Raw genomic sequence first — 20,927 nt, 5'->3', positions numbered from 1 at the left:
GCAACTCAAGTGCACCATCTGGGCTTGTGATGCAAATGTGTACCCAAGCAGCACGCCAATAACGGGCCACCGTTGGCATATCATTGGCGAAAATTGGCGCGAATATCGGCCCTTCGTTGGCATTTAGGCAAATCGCAACTCTTTCCAAGCATGGCCCAACATTCCCGCCAAGATTGGGCTGATGTTCAGCCAATCTGAATGCCAAGAATGGCCCAAACATCACTGCCAATATAGGGCCCAATATGGCCGAATAGTGGCTCCAATATGGCCGAATAGTGGCTCCAATATGGCTAAATAGTGGCTCCAATATGGCCGAATAGTGGCCCCAATATGGCCGAATAGTGGCCTTTCGGATACCGGCATATCTTGGCTACCTCTAGGCATTTCCAGTATTTTCCGAGACCAGTGCAGAATTATCGCATGCATTTAGAGGTCCCGTCTGTGGTTTTCAATACCGTGCGACTTCTAGCTGTATATGCAATTAGTTCGAACTCCCATTAAAATTTCAAAACTGCATGCAGTATTTTCATTGCATATGTATTTTGATTTGCAAACAATATTTCATGCACATTTTTTACTTAATGTCCAGCAGCTACCAAATGAAACAAGCAAACAGGAATTTCAGAAAAATGTTTTTTTATTTCTCATGTGCCCGTGGGGCAATGACCCATGTGGCAAGGGTGCTACGTGGGGTGGCTGGGCGTGAGGAGGAGGCTGTGGGGGGGGGGGGGGGCAGGGGAAGGGGCAGAGCTTGGGTGGAGGGTGGCTGGGCGTGAGGAGGAGGCTGTGGGGGGGGGGGCAGAGCTTGGGTGGACCCCTGAGGGGGACAGGATGGCCATGCCTGGAGGGGTTGCAGGGCAGGAGGCTGAGGGCGCGCCTGGGCAGGGTGCTGACCCAGCACAGGGGTTAACAGGTGGCGCTTGAGCGTGAGACTCCGGAGGCTCTAAAGCTTGGGCATAGCGCCTCTTTCGGCCGCCCCCTCGGTCGCACGCACCGGGCAGCCACCTGCCAATGAAACCCTGTGCTGCCAGGATGTCGACACCCTGCCTCTCGCAGATGGCATCTGTGCAAGGTGAGTGTGCATTAAGACCAAGAAATGCAACTTTTAAAACGATACACTTCCTGCAAGCATATGAAAATCCAAGTTCATGATTTGACACAGAAAAACCACACGTTACTGACACTCAAGGTATCCCAACAAACAACACAAGTACTGTACAGTAGTGAAATGCAAAAAAAATGAGCTATCATGAAGACACTGCAATCAACGTCAAAGCGGCCATTGCAGGGAAGTTCATGACAACGGATTACAATATGACAAATGGAAATGATTGGTTTGATTGAGGGCATCTGCTGCTTCTTTATGGAGTTTTATGACTAAGACCCCCAAACTAATCACATAAACACAGCAACAGAATATTCATCAGCTGTTATAAAAAATTACAGTAAGATACAGCAAGAAAATAGCTTCGAAAAACTTGTACATGTTTAAAAGCAGGAATCTCAATATTTCTAAATTAAAAGCTACAGCAATTCAAAATCAGGTATACCTGTTGCCACCCTGCACAGCTTTGTGCCAACGAATGGCCGTTTTCCTTTCCTCCCCCGCAGGCTGAATAGTCTCTGCACAGCCACCCCCATCACAGCACCCATGACATTCGCCGCCACCTCCTTTAAATTGTTTCCGCCTAGGCGGAGAAGCTGCTTCTTCTGAAAGGAAAAATTTGCAGTTGCCCAACGGTTATTTCACATGAAAAATCACATTCTATAACCACTTAACTTGTAGAACGCAATAGCAAAGACAACGGTGTGACTTCGAAAGTAATCGTAGTATACCTGCTACAACACAGCAGCAATTAAAGTGGTTTTTTTACACCTCATGTGAAACACTTCTTACATTTTGACCACCGTAACAGCATCAAGAAGTTCAATATTAAATTGTTTAGCACTCGTAAGGGAATACTCCACGGTGATTCATGTCTTATGCATCACTACAGGGAAAATATGCAACTAAAATTAGCATCTATGGTTCTTGAAACTGTCCTGGTTGGAGTGGAGTACTGCACTTCAATTAATGAAAGGCATAAAAAGCAATAGCCAGGCAAAAAGGCTGATCAAAGCTGCCTCCTTAATTGGAAAACAACGAATAATGTAAAAAATTAGCTCCGAAACAGCACCCCCAGTCAATCGTCTCAAACCAATAATTAAAATAATTTGTGTGCCACCTTAACTCAGCCAAACTTTGTGAACAAAATACATACCAAAAAATAGACTTAAAATTACACTACACTAGCTTCATGAGGCTCAATACTTTGATGGAATGTGCCACAAATAGTATAGTAGAGCATAACATAGTCCTGTGATTAAATAAATCAAGAAAGCCTTAAAATATCTCTTGAAAGCATTCTTAGCAGCACAGATACAGTACTCTGTAATTCAAACTTCAAGGTAACAGAGATTTTCGTCTGAATCATCAGAGTTGCACCCTCATATATCCAAGCAGGTAAACCTTGCCTTAGTACCCCATCAGTATCAGTGAAGAACTTGCTCATGTGGCCAAGAATGTGCTATATGTCAATGACAGCATATAATTACTAATCAAAATGTTAATTACTCTTGTTAATTCTCGCCCTGTTTCCTTCGCACCTTTTCCATCAGCTGAAATTGTGCTATATACCCCGATACAGCTGTGCTGTCCGTGTTAATTTCTTTCCTTTGTACCATCTTGTGTGCTTTGTTGCAGAGGTCATGAACCCTATAGTTGATGCTTTTAAACGAATATGCCATGTGAACTACAAGCACTGAACTAGTAGGAAGCTAATGACAAGAGGCCTGACCTACCACTAGCTGCCGTGAAAGCGGCAATGGGGATTAATTGCATAGTGCCTGCAGTCAGCTTATAGCCAAGGATCTTGATAAGGAGCACACGACTGCGCTTGGGAGCTTAGAAAGTGCATTAAATAGGGTCTATTTTGAAGAAACGTTCAATCCGATTTTAGAAGGAACAGAAACAATGCATTCATTTCGAATGTAGAAGAAGCAAAAACAATTAAGGCACTTATTTCGAATCAAAAAGAAACAAATGTTAATTCTGTACGGGAGTTTGGATTTTTCACTGTAATACAGGAATTAGACTTAGTATAAAGTAATCTATGCAACTGTCATGTTCGGTATAAGTGGGCGCGACTGTTTCCGGAATTTTCAGTTGTAATAAAACAGACTATTAACAATGTCACAGTAACCCTACTATGTGCGGACTTTTCAAAATTCATCCATTCCCACTATATTAGCTGAAAACTTATACAAGAACAGCATGATTATGGCTTAGGCATGGCAAGCATCTACTTCTGGGGCTCAGATTTTTCAATAAATATCTCAACTATATACATTAAGTACCCAAAGACTACTGTAATAAAACATTGAATGAAAAATTAAATTACCAGGGCAGCTGCTACTCTGTCATCTCTGACAGCAGCTTCTGCCGCCTCAAAATCTTCAATACTGAAGGCTGGCAGCTGAGGGCACAGTGGCGGGAGGGAGCTCACGGGAGGAGACGGCGACCGTGTCCTCGGCTCTTGCCGAGCTTGCTCCAGCCGGCTCAGCCTCTGCAGGATTTCCCGCTGCTGCTGCCGTATTTCTAGCAGCAGCCGCAGCACCTTGAGCATTGTCGCTGAAACGAGCAAGGTTTCCAGTGAGGGCAGGCTTTCACAGCAGATGTATATATTTACACCTCAAGGACGCAATATGAGCAATATACTGCATTTACACGCTTGCAAGTCGACCTATTGTTTTCAAATTTGAAAATCCGAAATGCGGGTGTTGGCTTGCAATCGAAAATCAGAGCATGGCACCATAAAAAAAGGGGAGACAAACTAGTATCAGGGATGATGCGGTAAATGAAATTTTTATGTTTGCTCCACAGCTCTGCCCAGAATTTTCTGCATGGTTCTTGAGAAGGATTTTTCGTTTTCCTTTCTACTTTTAGCTGTATGCTCAGCACTCTTGGGAGTGTTGATAGTTGATGAAAGGGGCACTGTTCCAATTGCAGTGGAACTGCCGCTCACAACAGCAACGCTTGCAGGGAGTGCCGGTACCTGATGAAAACCTAAAAACAGCGCCATAAAGACAGACTAGAAGAAGGGCGAGCGCTGTTTTTGGTTCTTCACTGATGCACCAGCTCACTCTGTTGTTGGTTCTTCTGCAGCTGACAAAAGAGCTGATGCCACGCACACAGTTTCTCTGTGGCTGTTTGATGCATGTAATGTCTCCTGGCTACATATTTTACCAGTTTGTAATGCGGTGCTTCATCAATTGTGCTCAGGGCCAAGTAATGGCGCGTTCACACTTGGACATTCGGCAGAGAGAACGAGCGGAATCCGCTGCCGCGGCAGAGATTGCGCCGAAATACCAAGCGGTAAGCCTGATCGGTCCAGGACCGAATTCTGCCACCGGAAAAAAATCCGCCGAATCCCGTCAGCCAATAGGAAGGAGAGTACGAAGTTCGGCAACAAACATGGCGACGCCCTTCGGTGCGGGACGCCTCGTTTGGGACTGAATTCGTCGCTGTTACTGCCTGTTTGAGCGCGTTCAATGCCCATAAAAGCCCCAGCGCTCTTTCGCTTTGTCTCATCTCACCCATAAAAAAAGTGTGAGTGATAAATGTGTTCTTTTTTTATTTTAGGTTACGATCCTTTCTTTTTTTAAAAAAGGCTTGAGAGTAACCACCAGATGGCGCCACTAGGCTAATCTTATGTATTTAAAAGCGACAGTGCTGGAAATGGCGTAACGTCTGGCAAAATAGCTGCATTTAGCGTAAGTAAGCGTGCATACAGTTATCGTACGTAGACAGCATGGATTAACCTCTTGCCATATCTGTGTACGCCTTGAGCAGACGACACACAGACGATGAGCGCAGACGAGGTGGTTGGGAAGTGTGAACGATGCAGCTTTTTCGGTGGCAGAGGATTTCGCTTGCTCTCTCCGCCGAGTGTCCAAGAGTGAATGCCCCATAAGCATTCGGTGCTTCTTCACGAATATGTTCAAGATGGCTGTCATCCTTCACAGAACAACTGCGCACCTGGCCGCAAGTTTGACATATCAGAACAGGTAATGCAAATGTGGTGGCTGCCTCGAGGGAACATATTTGTGGCTGTTCTACACGATGTCATGGTGAGATTGTTTGTGAAGTGCGAGATTTTGCAGGATGATGAACTGCTGTGGAGGATTTCACTGGACGTCAGAACAATTAACACCCTGTGGGACTGCAGCATCGATGATGGTAATGTAAACCAACACTGGGCGTCAACATGCTCTGCATTAAGCTACTAAATTGCCATTGATTGCACCACAATGCACAGCTAAACACAAAGGTATTTGTTCTGTACAACTGCTCTACCCCTTGCAGATCTATATATCACAAATGCACCATGCACTGACAATGCCTTAGTTAAAAATAGCTGCTCTGAATACTGTTCCTTCTATGTACCACCAGTTTTCTTTTCAGCTTGGTTGCCATTTTGATTGCCGTCACATCATGGCAAGGATGGAAACAGCCATAAGTGTATTCTTCCATTGTGACAACAGCTGCCAGTGGTAGTGAGAAAGCACAGCAGGCTGGGCACATAAAAAATATATGCACAAAAACTACAGAAACTGTATAGAGTACGGTGACCACTTTGCAGTCCTGAGCCACAATCTGTAATGTTTGTTTTATTTCTATTGGTCCGTCTTTAAAAGGTTGTGGCTTTCTAGTGACATAGGCCAAGGGAAACAACAATAACAGAACCAAAACCACAATCCAGAACCAAAAAAAAGAAATTAAAGGAAACAAACTGCTACTCGCCGGGAAAACACACTGCAACTAGTTAGTAGGAATGAGATAGAGCTGTGGAAGTGTCAAGTAGCAAATTTTATCACCGCTTAGGTTCAGTACTTCTATTAAGATTTACTTGCAGCAGGCATATTTATACAAACAGTGGTCATTTTCAAAGCACACGTTTTGAAATATCCACCAACTAGGTCTCCTTTAAGGCAAAACAGAACTTCTACCAAGGCCTGTTTAGGCTCATACTTCAAAAAAATAGATTCTCATCCTATCCTCTCACTGCATTCTCGTCTTTTCAGGCTTTTCATATACAAGTAAAGAAAGCGAAAAGCCTTACGATCGCTAGTCGCTTCCTCCACATCCTCAAGGTCACCTGCAGTGGAGGCCGAACTAGCCGGGCAGCCCGCAGTGCAATTTGCACCAGCTGGTGTGGCCGCCTCCATTGAGTGGCTAAGCAGGGCTGAAGTTGGACACGAACATGAAGCATTAGTGTTGATGCAGGAAGAACGGAAAAATTACTCAGTATAACACAGGTAATGCTACAGAGATAATGCCAAAATGCTACATCAGCACTTCTGCTGAAAGGATACATACATATACACCGTAACTGCCTCGTACAGAATTAGCATTAAGCATTTATGGGCTCCCATTCATTAAGACCATGCTTGTTCAGGGTGTCATCTCATTCTACCAGATTTAGTAATTTAAACTGCTCCTTTATTCTGGTGGACCCTCAAAAACACAAAAAGCCTTAACGAAGCTGTATGCTGCCCCAGCTGGTATCATGCTGCAAATTTGAAAGCACAAGAACAACTTGAATGAGAGAACCGCAGAGTTGAGTTGTATGCTACAGGTGGGATTAGCCTTGCTTATTCTGCTGGCAATTGATCCACCGTAGCGTCACTTATGTTAACAACGACCTAAAACCTGTCGGATCTTCCCCACTATGCACACAGTCACTTATAATAGTACATATTCCACTCCCGCAGTCACCATCCATGTACGCACTCACTCAGAGTATAAAATAGTCCACTCCAGAAGGCACCATCTACACACACATTCAATCACTAGATTATAGTCCGGAACCGGACTATGGTCTACTATAGTAGTAGAACTACTATAGTAGAACCGGAGAGGACAAGCGCTACTCATAGCAGTTTATTCAGACATTTCTGATAGCAGCCCACCAGCGCAGCTGTAGCAAGCATCGACTTTCATAAGGTAATCGCCAAATGCAGAACAAGAAAATTATCAACTCACCAGCATACAATCAAAGGATGGTGCCACGTGTGTAGAACGTATGATGACACCAAAACACGTACTATATAGTTACCATATTTTACTTGCACGTGGACAATTTCTGAAGCACGGTCACAGACCTTTCGCTCACGCACTTATCACCCAAAAGAGATGCTTCCAGTACCTCCTTCTCAAGTTCATTTTTTTGCCTCGTCTCACGATTACAATCCTGTGCAGTTCAGGAAAGCATTCAAGACAGTTACCACAATGAAGTTTTGATCCGCTGTCTGTTCCAAAAGAGTATTCTGGAAAACTTCATTTTTGTTTTTACTTTGGCCCTTGGATTTCCTTTAAAATGTCCTTGCAGTCGACACAACACAGCTGTAAGTTAAGCCCAAAGAAATAAAAGTACCCAAGGAGTCCTTGCTTCTGTGAGACTGCTGCGAACGGGTGATGCACCAATCCGCCTGCTCTGCCGGAAGCACACACTTCACTTCTTTCCTTGTGGTGCGTCGGTGATCACGGCATGCGCCTTTCTCTAAGGCTTCACCTCCTCTCTCTGCTCAGTTCGAAAAAAAGTAATGCTAGAAGTGCCTTTCGGTCGGTTGTGTGGAAGCTTGCTGCTCTGTTATCGGGGGAGTAATACGTAGTCATACGCGTAGTGATGTTCAGAAACGCGTCCAAACCAAACACTTGCAACAATGCATGACAGCAACGCAAAGATAACAGAAAAAATTGTATATATATGGTATTGCAGGACTGCAAAACTGGGGAGTGGGGCAGACATGGGACCTTTGAGAAAAGGGAACCGTGATTACTGATGCATCACAAGGAAAGAAGCGAAATATGCACTTTCAGCCAAAGAGCCTGAATGATAACAAATGTAGGAGTAGCGATTATACCGCCATTTTTTCATGCCTCACGTGACCTGTAACCACATGTTGACGTCGCGGTCATTGTTTAGCTGCTTAAACTGAAGCCAAAACAGCACAAGAAAATGGATTGTAAATTATATAGCAGCCAGAGGAAAATACCACACGGTAATCCATGTGTAACAATGCCTTACACAATATTTTAAAGATGAAAACACTACTCAAAAGGAAGGTATCTGTATTCTTAATACACCGGCCAGTTTTACTGATGCACACTTTGCCATAGTTGAGTGGTGTCCTATAGGCTACACCAGCGCAGCAAGAACGTACATGTTTTGGTGCTTCTTCTGGCAGCTAGTACGATAATATGGCTTTTCCTCTATAAGTCTTCATAACTGTAACAGCTTACGTGGCACAGAAAACACCAGCCGTATGCCATACTGAGAAGCAAGTATCCTCAGCTTATGAGACTGTGCAGTTAGGGCATAACCTCATACTTTTCGAGATCAAAATATATGAGGTTCCAAGAACAAATGGTATTAGGTTACGCCCTACAGCACAAAGCTTTCATAGCCCGAAGAAATGTATGGCATACAGCTGGGATTTTTGTACGCCATGTAAGCTGTCGCAGCTATGCAAGACTTGTAGAGGAAAGGCCGGATCGCCATACTGACTGCCGGAAGAAGCACCAAAACGTGCATGTTCCTTGCTGCACTGGTGTCATCTATCGAATACCACACAGGTGTGGCAGTGTACATCAGCCAAATTGGCTGGTGTATTAACGACCGCCTCAGAGAGCGCCCACGCCCTTTGGAACAGGCGGTGGATTGAATCTGCCACTTCATTGTGGGGAATGCCACGGATGCTTCCCTGAAGTGCACAGGACTGCAATCGTGGGATATGGCAAAAAAACAAACTGAAAGGGAGATACCGAAATTGTCTCTTAGTCATGACTTACGAGGCTTAATGTCCCAAACCACCTTAGCTGGAGCAACTCAGTAGAGAGCTCCGATAGTTTCAGCCACCTGGTGTTCTTTAACGTGCACAGACATTGCACAGTACACGGGCGAGCATCTAGCATTCCACCTCCACTGAAGTGAGACCACTGCAGTCGGGATTGAGCCGGCACCTTTCGCGTCAGCAGCCAAGCACCTTAACCACAAAGCCATTGCGGCAATTTGTGTGTCGAGTGTATGAGCGAAAGGCTCTGTGACCATGCTTCAAAAAGAGCTGCTGTTCATGGGCAAGTCGCATATGGTTACTATAGTACATGCTTTGGTGTCAGCAAGCATTGTACACACGTAGCACCATCCTTTGATTACATTCTGATGAATTACAATTTTAAAATTCTCTCCTGCCTTTGGCAGTTACATTGTGCAAGTCAATGCTGACTATGACTTCACAGGTGGGCTGTTAATGAAAAATGTTTCTTATAAACCCAGTTGTGAGCAGCGTTTGTCCCATCCAGTCCTCTTGTCCCTGTCTTCTGTGCACTTTTAAATTTTCAGTACAAAAACTATATTCTACCTTCCATCCTTTGCTTGAAAACAATGAAATGCTAAACTTCATGACTCAATTTTTACAGTACCTCACTACAATTGCTCTTCTCGGCAAACCTATCGTTGCAATGTTTTTTTAGGTGCCTTTTAAAATTGCCAGTCTCGCCAATGTAGACACTGTCACATTCGGAACATGGGACGCCGTAAACAACGCCCGGGTACATTTTTCTCAGAAAGAACGTCTGACATCAATCAGCGCATGCTTCAGTCTTCTGAGGGTACAGCGCATGCCTACACAGGTGTGACTGGTGATTTTAAAGGCACCAAAAAGAACATTGTAACAACGATAAAAACCAAGAAGTGATCTCTGAAGCTACCACCTAACACTGTATCAACTGGCCATGACATCGTCTAAGGATAGGGCACACGTGTTGACAACTGAAAGAATCTGTTCCGTTGCCTTCACCTCAAATTGTTCTTCAGCCCTTGAAAATAACTTCTCCCTCTTGAAAGGTTTTCAAGGACTCGCATGGACTCTGTGGTAAAGGGGTTTTTGCTATGCAGGAAAGCAGACTTAATGCAGTTTTGCAACAGGGTCTTAATTGAGCTCAAATTCATGAGTCACCCATATGCATTTTTTGCGATCAATAAAAAGCAGGCACGGCTAGAGGGTGGGTGTCCCCCCTTTCTCCTATGTGATATTACCATAAATTCACTAAGCCATAACTGAAACAATGCAAATCTAAAGACTAAACACAGATAAAGGCTTACAGGGTGGTGATATCAGCCGGGGTGGCGATGGCAGCTGGGGTGGTGGCGACGGGAGCCGGGGTGGTGGCGACGGGAGCCGGGGTGGTGGCGATGGCAGCCGGGGTGGTGGCGATGGCAGCCGGGGTGGTGGCGATGGCAGCCGGACTTCAGGCCCATCCGGACCTTCATTGCCAAAAACAGAAAAATGCGTGCATATTTTGAATATGCATTAATTTTACTAATGTTTAAAAATTTAGGATTTTCCACTTACCAGAAATTGCAGAGCTTTCCACTGCAGAGCTCATCTCATATTTCTTAGCCTTTTTCTCTGCATTCTTGTATGATCCTGCAAAAGGTTAGAGATCAAACACCCAACTCAAGTGCAGTCCACACTAAAATTGCTGCTTCACATGAAAATAAGGCAAACATTTAATGCAACAATTCCTGGATATTACTTTTAATGCAATAATTCCTGGCTATTGCAAACACAAACACTTTACAGTAGGCATCTTGAAGCAGCCTGTGGGCTATGAAAGGAAATGTAGGGAAGGGATGTAGATTATCATGTGAGCTTGGTGGCCAAGCACACAGCCTCTGTGGTAGCATCAGTGGCCTTTGCTGCATATGTGGTTTATTTCCTGCTAGGCTGGAAGGTGGTAAACGATAATGCAACTATATTGAATTATGAAACCAGCCAGGCACCAAATTCTAGAATACAGACCTTATAAGTTTTTCCTGTGATTAGCTTCTAGCTTGCGCTGAAAGAACTTTTAACAACGGACTACTTTGTCGTGGAGGCATTCTGTGCAGTGGCCCTGAATGTGGGCAGTTTCACTGCGGTACCGTCGATGCCAAGAGGCACTGCTTATACAGGGTGGCCAGTTTTTCTAGCACAATAGCCCCACCATCCTTCAACAAATCTGTAGTTACCGCGTCCTACGCAGCTGCTTTCCCCTTTTTCATAGCTTCTAAAGCTTTCTTAACCTCGGTCTTCGTTACTGGCAGAACGTTTGATTGCTCTTCTCTACTGCCAATCTCATTGTCCTCACTACTCTGAATAATGAATGGTCAGTATAGAACTCCTCTGCTACTTTGACAAACTTGTCCATATTAGTAATGACATTGCCCCCTTAATTGTCCCTAAGCGCCTATATATCTGATCTTTGCCTACGCCTAATCTTCTTGTCAATGCTTCCAGGCTGCCACAGTTCTTTAAGAATGCTCGATTTTCTCCATATTATACTTCCTTATGTCGTATACTTTACGCCTGTTGATCAGCTTTGATAGCTCTGCCAGTTCTATCTTGTCTGTTGGGTTGGAGGCTTTCACACTTTCCCATGTCTTAATCAAATCTTTCATCTGCTTGGATAGTTTGCTGGTAAAGTACTTCTTCCCTGCACTCCTCCCCTGAACTACTTCTTCACTGCAATCGGTAATATCTCTGAAATTTTATTGTTCACTGCGTCTGCACTGAGGTTGTCTTCCTCGGTTAAAGCTGAATATGTGTTCTGTAGCGAAATCCTGAATTATTCTACCTCCCCTCTTACCGCTAATTTGTTGATGGACTTCTTTACTAGTCTTTTCCGTTCCCTCTTCAAGTCCAGACTAATTTGAGACCTTACCAATCTGTGGTCACTGCATCACACCTTTCTTATTACTTCCACATGCTGCACAATGTCGGGGTTAGAACACAGTTTGAAGTGAATTTTATTTTTAGTCTCCTCGTTAGGGCTTTTCGATGTCCACTTTCGGCTCTTCCGTTTTGTGAAGAAAGTAATAATGATTCTCAAGTTATTGCGTTCAGCGAACTCAATACCGACCTTCTGCTATTCCTAGTGCCAATGCCATATTCATCTACTGCCTGGTCTCCAGCCTGCTTTTTGCCAACATTGGCACTGAAGCCTCCGATTAGTACAGAATACTGCATTTTTACTTTCCCCATTGCCAATTCTACATTTCACAGAAGCTTTCCACTGCCTGGTCATTATGACTACATGCAGGCGATTAGGCCTGTGGGAAGACAGCTAGCCGTTCTCATGTGGGCTCTGCAAGAAACAGGCAAGCGTTGGCAAGGCTGACATATTCAGTTGACCTACTTAAATTAGGGCATGAGGCAGGCACTTGTGTGTGTTGAAAGCTCCCGCAACGCACACTGGTGACACACTAAGCTATCTGTGTATAAAAGACAAAATCGGTGTTAATTTTTTGTAAGGCTTTTAATGACTGATCACCAACCACGTGCAGTAATTTTGGTTTCAAAGCTACCCCTGTCTTGTGCGCCCAATGCTTTTGCTTACTTAAAACTAACAGGTACATGCGCATGCATCGACTGACACCACAGCTTGTTGGTGCGCACTTTCAAATGATGCGGTAGACATCAGTGTATACACAGATCACTGCGTATTATTCGCCTAAAACCGCTAAATAATTTATACAGTTGACTCCCGATATTTTTAAGCCGCTTAATTGGAATTTCCAGTTAATTAGAAGTGAAGCATATTTTGGTCCCGTCAGTTTAGCATATAACCATACAGAAGAAATCACTCGATAATTGAACATTATTATATAGAATGGGTTCCTGATAACTGCACTGTCATGGTGCAGCAAATGTTGCAATGCAGAGAGACATCCTCCTGTTTGTATGATTTCTCTGTGCTGCTTGCTGGCAGCAGAAAAATTTCATAATGATATCAGCAGCTCTTCTATCTCATTACTTTCAAGCAATTCGTGGAACAGCGTTACAAATATATATTGTCACAGCAAAAGTGATGGAAGAAAGTACCAGTGGAGCCTTCAAGTGACAAAGCAAACCATCCGATTCTGTACACCTATCTTTCTTCGACTAGTTCACAGTGCCACTGCAATGTGGAGTCAAATTTCATGCAAATTAGCAAAACATTGTAGTAGATAAGCTTGTTAGCATGAAATCCATTTGCAACAAAGGTCGATGACTGCCATAAAAATGGAACGGCTAAAACAGACATTTTGGGGTTTCCTTCGTTACAGCAAGGTTCAACTGAATATTTTTAAACATCAGCAATTCGCCAATTATAAGGCTCTGATTTCCTAATTCAAGAGTGCACACTGCCGCTCTTGAAGGCCTTCGAAATCACCACCAAGTTTCGTGCTGCTTTACTGTCTCAATACATTATACATGGCCCGCATGTCGCATTCAGTGCCCATCGGTTGCCAGGCGGCCATGCTGTGCTGAACCACTGCCAGACTGCCTCTAGCTTACCGCTGCCTCTGTTTGCTCACACAGAGTTGATTCCTGTCCATCCGCAGCTTCACTATGGTTTTGTGCATTATCCTCAGTGGCTCCAATCATAGCGACAGGTACAGGCACAAGAAGAAGCTGACTAACATGAACTTAGCACAAGAACTCCAAGATCCCAGAGCACAAAGAGCTGCAGGTTGTGGCTGGCTCGGACTAAGCAAGACAATTTGGACCCCAAGAGCCTCAATTTACAAGAGTACAGAGTGCACTTTGTGACAGATAAGAGGTTTGGGTCGTGAACTTAATGTCTGCAAAGCTATGGTGAGCAAGGACTACACCCTGAAGAAGTGAATGTTTTTGTTTCGAGTGAGGCCATCTGACTTGTTTGACAACCCAAACACAGACTGGGCCCTGCGTCACTGCATATACCTTGGCTACAGCACTAGGCAAAGTGGTTAATCACCACGGCCACAGCCAGCAACAACGGCAGAAAGGACAGCATGCTGAGGCCGAGCTTTAGGTATCGTAGACTCGTTGCAGACAGGATCCTCGACCAGCAGCTCGTGAAATATTTTTGTACCTCCAATGATTTGAGGTTTCCATTCTTTCTAATGTCACAAAGCTGGAAGAGTAAACTAGATAGTTCACGATCCCTGTGGGTCACTTCAGACCACATCATCATCTATCATTGCATCGTAACCCGGCCACACTATGTATGCATGCATATTGTCGCACATTTCCACCTTTTTTGTGCAGCGCACATGCACCGATCCAGCAAGTTCAAAGTAATAGCCTGCATTGAATAGCCGATTCCCCTGTGGAGGCAGCATCACGCCTGAAAGGATAAGGAAATAATCCAAAGCATCTAAGGAGCAGTCAGGCCACGCAAGGCGGACGGTCTGGGATCGAGTGGTTTGGCGGCATGGCCGCCAGCGCTTGATAGGAGCAGAAGTCACGTCACGAGCAAGCCATGTATTGACTCAATTGCTGCTGCAGCTAACTGTGCAGCAACTAGTGTTCATCTCCTGAGTCGTAGACAATTGGTTTGAAAGTCATTGAAATGCCCATGTGATAGAGATATCTTTTCGATCACGAGCGATAAACTTGGACAAGAACAAAGCACAGTCAGTCTTAAATGTTTTCAAACCTGTAGAGTCCAGTGACCTGGAAACTGGATATCACCATAAAACAAGGCATTGCAGTGTTTGAGATCACATGCGAATTTGGACTGGCAATCGCTTTTGATGCAGATGAAGCAATGACATCAACTCACAAATGCATGTGTGCATCATTCATTAGCCTCCGAGTTTTGAAAAGATTAGTCACTTGACAGGCTAGCAAAAGGCGCCCGTGTGCTGTGAAGTGTTGGCGCACGTTAAAGCCGGTTAAAAAATCCGGGACCCTCCAATACAGCGCCCGTCACAGCCCATGCGTCGCTTCGGGATGCTAGACACCACAATTCACAATTGCACACATAGCGTTATCCCGGCAATAAAACCACTTACTGCATGTTGTGACGACAGCGACTGGGCAGCGGAACCACTCGCACCCTGGGGCGGATGGGTCCGCCTCCTCTCGAGCGAGGCGGATTACCTCCGCGGCTCGCCTTTTCGGCCAGTGGCAATGCTGCCAATCGTGGGAGAGCCACCCGACAGGGACGACAGCCAAGCTGTCGTCCTCCATCGGGAACTTCACGACCGCAAACGGTTTTGGTAGCATGCTGCAAGGAGTAAAGCGATGCAAACAAAGATTAGTGCGTAAACTGATTTTTCACAAGCTCGCTCGCCCTATTCTCATGTTCCTCTCGCACGAAGGTCTCGCGACACATCTCAGAAGCAATACAACGCAGCGTTAAGAAAATAAGTGCATGAAAAAGGCATACAATTGAAGGTGCACATGTCGTCGGTCCGAACCCATGTGGCAAGCTAGCCTCCCACATGACTATAAAATAGTACAATTACAGAACAGGGCAACAAATGACGCCTCTCCCCTTATTGCTACTTATGACAGTAGGCTCATGAGGAAACAAAAGAAGCTACTAACAAAAAAGCGTAAATACTTACGCAAGTGGCGGGCTTGAAGATCACGGGAAAACACGATATATACGCAGCGACGACCGAACAAAGAAAGAGATGGCATCCGTCGGAGCGGTCGGACGGGCAGCAAGGGTTGCCAGATAGCTTCAAGCACAGGTAGCCAAGCTGGCCTCCGTAGTAGCCCAAATAAAGCCAAAAAACTTTGGTTTTGCATGGAAAACTCCTTAGCCATATTAAACTATTTTTCGCAAGTATATTTACATAATACTATTAGAAGTAGCGCAAGGCTTGCCTGCAAGCGAATTCATGATTAAGCAAATGTGGTGTTTATCATAAACGTCGTGTTTTATTTTTTTCTCAAAGCATAGCAGTATCGGGAAAATAACAACACGCAAAAAACATCGCACAAAAAACTCACTCAGTAATGATATGCATTCAGCAATGCAGTATAGGTACAGCTCACGACATTTTCACTAAACACAATAAAATAAATACACTACAATAAATTCCAAGACAAACTCTAGTACAGAGGTTGCGGCTAGACAAGATATAGCACAATAGACGGAAGTAGTCTAGAGAGGGATCTCAGGCATCGTGACCTGATTCGAAGGGGAAAAGTTTGGCCCATACATGGTCAGTGACCTTCAAATTCATCAGTGTCATGCCTGACCATGGAGACGAACTTTCGTCGAGCCCTAGCATATATGTGTTCCCATTGATGTCTGAGCTGGCATTCTCTTTGTTGTCCCTACCGTCATCAAACACAGCCGCCGAACAAATGTTCTGCCAGGTCTCGTTCACTATAAAACCTACCTGCGAAATAGAATGTAGATCTATAACTAGACTTTGCAAGCTCTCCTCCATGTACGTGAAGTTTGGTATGGCCGGGAATGGAGGCTGCTAGGATTTTAAACCGGCCAAGAATTTTTGTCCCGTCTCAGCCCTAAGACTTAGCTGAGCATTTGTTTGACGGCTGCGTTTGATGACGGCAGTGACAACAAAGAGAGTGCCAGCTCAGACATCAATGGTAAAGTCCGTCTGGAGGCATGATATACTGATGAATTTGAAAATCACTGACCATGTCCAGGTTACGATAGACGTTTCTGAACCCATACGTACGGCTCATCACCTCGACATGCGCGGTCATGTGACCTTCAACTTCATCAGCGGGAACGTCTATCGGCTTTCCAACATTTTTTGCATTTATCATGCAGAACCGGGTATTGTCTGACAGATCGTCAACTTTCGTTTGAGCACGCGATTGTCAGATTCGATTGCATAAATTGACTTTGTTGCTACGAAATCACCGAATGGACAATAGACAAAACCGATGGAGTTCGGGTCGGCGCCGGTCACTCAGAAGCTTTAGGTTCGCAGTAATGCCTCTTCAGCTCACATTTAATGCAGGAAAAAAAAGAAGAAACGCTGCGGCACCTATCCAGCAGGAAACGTTTGTCAGAGATGCTGATCAGGGGAAGATATTTCGGGGCTGTCTAGAAAAAACCCTACCGCATGCCCTGAAATGTAACATATGTGCTGCTCCCATTCGGTGTGGTCGTTCTGCGTAGCTGCACGCAACTCAGCGTTTTCGCAAAAGAATTGGCGTAGTTACCGTACGGTAGAGCTAAAGCTCGCCGGACAGGGGCCGGGGTCTTCCACCGAAGCCCTTGTTCATTCGCTCAAATTAATTTCACCGATTAAAAATCCAACAAAAGGCAAATTTTGATCATCGGTGTATATTTCCATATGTATTCTTTCTGCGTAGCAGCGTTCTCTACTTTTCAATGCACCGATTAAAGCGGCCTTCCAGTATAGCCAATTTATTCACAATTAATCGCAAGGCAGGTGCTATGCTGAGCCAACTTGACGCACACAAGCCGTTAGGTGTATGCGGGAAGATAAGATGTCTAGCACGGCCGCCATCACCTCGGACTATATTACGAATAATCAGCGGCGTCACATGAGGCCGGCGTACGTTTCTCCGTGCTCATGCTGCCGTTTTGGAGTACCTGTGCTTCATTTGAAAGCCTGACGTAAAGGATTCTAGTACATTATATGAAAAGCAGTCAATGTGGGGGTAGCCCACGCACTTTAGAACCACGCTAGAACCACGCATTTTGTGCCTTGAGTTTTGTGTAAAGGCTGTTGGGCTGATGCCCCGTCTGTCCCGAGGCCCACACAATATTTCACGACAAGTTTTCTACCAGCTATCAGCGCTTAAATAGAGAAAATAGCCTCGATCTGCATCGATCACTGGCACAAAGCCGAGAAAGGCTGTAAACAAATCACAAAAAAATATAAATTACAGAAAGTGACTACATTTGCTCCGGCAACTACAGTAGAGTGTAGCTCTCACTGGAGTGGATGGATGAGCGAGTCAAGGAGGCTATATGACCTGAACAGTTATTAGCGAGTGGTGGTAAATATGGAGGTGCGGCACGACCGTATTTTAGACGCATTCTACTAAGACGTGCCGCTGCGGCCACTTATTTTCTCCGTGAATTAAAAATAAAAACAACTCAACTATTTTTTTATTTACTAAAGATAGTGACCTAATATAATACCGAATAATTCGCAACCGGAGGTCTTTTTTATGCACAGTGTTAACGCCTTTTTGTGATGTTTGTGCTTTTGTGCGCTGCGAGTATCTTCATTGTTAGGCCTCTTTTCGTTTTTAACTGTAGCTCTGAGCGGTTAGGTTTGTTGATTGTTCGTCACTCTGATCTTTAGCGCTCCGTCATGAGCATGGAGACGGAGGTCATGAGCAAGTGGCGGAGGTACCGTATCATCGAAAAAGAGTACAGGGAACTTTTAGGAGAGCTCGGTATCCGACGGCCACCGTCTACGAATCTGAAATCCTCCGGAAGCAAGAGAACGGGCGGCGAAGCGGCCTTGGACGTCGTCAGCGCCCCTCCACTCCCGCTACCGTCCGGAGCAAGCAAACGGCCGAATAGCGAAGCCTGCGCAAGCGGCGCTTGCGCTAGTGGCAGCGGACGAGCTATTTCGTCGCTACCTGCAGACCCGTCGATGCCATCTGTTCAGAGCGAGCTCAACGAGCAGGCTTATGTGTCCGAGAGCTGCGCTGAAAGCCTTTCTAGTGAGCATACCGCTACCTCGTGCGACTCAAGCGATGAGACCTCGTCCACGAACAGCCTTACTGCTGAGAACGTGGAAATGGGCCAGCCTCGTGAGGAGTCTCCTGAGCTTTGTTATCGCCATCTCTCGACAGCGCAGGAGTTAGCTAGCATAGCTAGCAAGCACAATTTGACGCACGCCTGCATCAACGATTTGCTGGACTTCTGCCGTCGGCGTGGGATTGTAGAGCTCCCGAAAGATGCAAGGACCATCATGTAGACGGAGCGGAAAGCTAATTTAGAACACGGTGACTCGTTTGTGCATTTTGGCCTTGCTGAGGGAATTCATCATGCTGTTGGCCAAGGACCAGCGCCTGAGAATGTCGAGCTGCACGCAAATATTGATGGGCTGCCTCTGCATAGGAGTAGCCAGACTGCACTCTGGCCAATTCTGTGCAGAGTAATTAACATCAAGAAATCTGAACCATTTATGGTCAGTGCGTACTGCGGTGAAGGGAAACCTCCGTGCCTCCAGGAATACCTCAGGCCTTTCATTGATGAAGTGCGCAACCTTAGTTGCAACGGACTGATGATGAAAGGGGTGCACGTCAATGTGTGCTTAAAAGCCGTGATCTGTGACGCTCCAGCAAGGAGTTTCGTGAAGGCAATCACTGGCCACACAGGCTATCATGCCTGTGAACGTTGCAGCCAAAAAGGGCACTATCTGGAAAACAGGATGACTTTCCCTGACCTGCATGCACCACAGCGAACAGACTCCTCTTTTCGTTCGCAAGAGGATCGGCGCCATCACACTGGTGTTTCACCATTTACATCTCTGAACGTAGATATGGTGAAATGCTTTCCTACAGAGTATATGCATTTAGTCTGTTTGGGGGTTATGCGGCGGCTCCTTAGGAATTGGATATGCAAGGGGCACGCTGCCAGGCTGAGCCGGTCTGACAGGAGTGCACTCAACGACAAGCTGCGAGAAGCAGCAACTGCATTTCCAAAGTACTTTCAGAGGAAACCGAGGGGCACCGAAGAACTCGACGGGTGGAAGGCCACAGAGTTCAGGACTTTTTTACTATACCTGGGGCCTGTTCTCCTGAAATCCATCCTGCCTGATGAGCTTTATAAGCATTTTTTTATATTTGCATGTATCTGTTAGGGTACTTGCCTCTCCTCAGCATCACAGAGACCTCAACCAGTTTGCTCACGACCTGCTGCGGTACTTTGTGCAAGAATTTGGCTGACTGTACGGACAAAAACAACTCGTGTACAATGTGCACACCCTTGCACACTTGGCAGAGCAATGCCTGGAGCACGGCACTGTCGATGAGTTCAGTGCATTTCTATTTGAAAGTTACCTAGGAAAGGTAAAGAAGAGACTGCGGACGACAAATAAGCCTCTGGCGCAACTCAGCCGACGAATGTCGGAGGTGAGGGCGTGCACACCGCTCTCTACAGGACAAGTGGGTGGTGACGTGAAAGTCGGTGACTGCTTTCTGGTGGATAACTGCGCTGTAGTCATTGTTGATCTCCTGGGGGGCAATGCCAAAGCTGGCATCTTGCCAAATGGCAGAGAGTTTTTTAGAGTCCCAATTGACTCTTCAAGGATGGACGTGCGTCGCTACAGTGCTCTTGGTCAAGAAACCAAAATCTGGCCCGTTTCGTACATCAAGAATAAAGTTCGATGTATAAAGCTTCAGTACAAGAGGGGGCATGTCGTTTTCCCTTTGCTTCACCTTCAGTGAGGCTTTACATTTCTGTGGTGCCTGAAGGATTATGTGCGTCTATTAAGATAGCTGCAGATTGCAGCATCTTGCTTGAAGTGTTAATTGGTGCTGAAGACAGCAACTTCTACATCACCATCCTTTGCATGGTTTGGATTTGGTTGTATGGGGCTTAACATCCCATAGCGACTCAGGCTATGACAGATGCCATAGTTGAGGGGTCCAGAAATTTCGACCGCCATGCAGTTCTTTAACATGCACTGACATCGCACTGTACAAAGGCCTCTATAGTATTCAATGCTCATCAAAATGTGACTGCTGCAGCCCGGATGGAATCTGCATCTTTCAAGTCGGCAGCCAAGCACCATAACCACTGATCCACCGTTGCATACTAGATCTGCATTGAAGCACTTGGAATTTCATCTTTTGGGGAACTTCAACTTTGAAGCTATAATGTCCCTCTTCAGGGCCACCCAAATTTACTGGCAGGGTCGTTGCTGCGCCTCCAGAAACTCCAGAACCCTCTTGTTCCCCTGAAAGTATACTCTCAACTTGTTAGTATATAACAGACTGCAGAGTAGTGGGCAAAGAAAGATATTGAGAATGCAAGGCTGAATTAACACGCATTTATGTTAAATGTTAGGTAAGACTAGTGCATGCAGCTTAACTGCTTGTAAGTGATG

The 20,927-nt window shown here is 45.4% G+C and overlaps 1 protein-coding gene, 1 long non-coding RNA gene and 1 pseudogene across 2 annotated transcripts in view; 2 read left to right on the top strand and 1 right to left on the bottom strand.

Annotated features, from left to right (window-relative positions):
- Positions 1-20,927, top strand: part of LOC144107396 (uncharacterized) — a 41,098-nt gene that overhangs the window by 1,908 nt on the left and 18,263 nt on the right. The gene's annotated exons all lie outside the window — the stretch shown is intronic.
- LOC144107385 (uncharacterized) lies at positions 550-6,278 on the bottom strand. Its single transcript, XM_077640380.1, has 4 exons — positions 6,162-6,278; positions 3,441-3,670; positions 1,551-1,710; positions 550-1,063 (listed from the first exon to the last, which is right to left on the bottom strand). The coding sequence occupies exons 1-4, from the start codon at positions 6,265-6,267 to the stop codon at positions 684-686; spliced, it is 876 nt and encodes a 291-aa protein (XP_077496506.1). The 5' UTR covers positions 6,268-6,278; the 3' UTR covers positions 550-683.
- LOC144107374 (uncharacterized) lies at positions 17,794-20,279 on the top strand (annotated as a pseudogene).

Source organism: Amblyomma americanum, chromosome 1 (assembly GCF_052857255.1).
Source record: "Amblyomma americanum isolate KBUSLIRL-KWMA chromosome 1, ASM5285725v1, whole genome shotgun sequence".
NCBI classification, from domain to species: Eukaryota; Metazoa; Arthropoda; class Arachnida; order Ixodida; family Ixodidae; genus Amblyomma; species Amblyomma americanum.
This window is presented reverse-complemented; position numbering and strand designations above follow the sequence as displayed.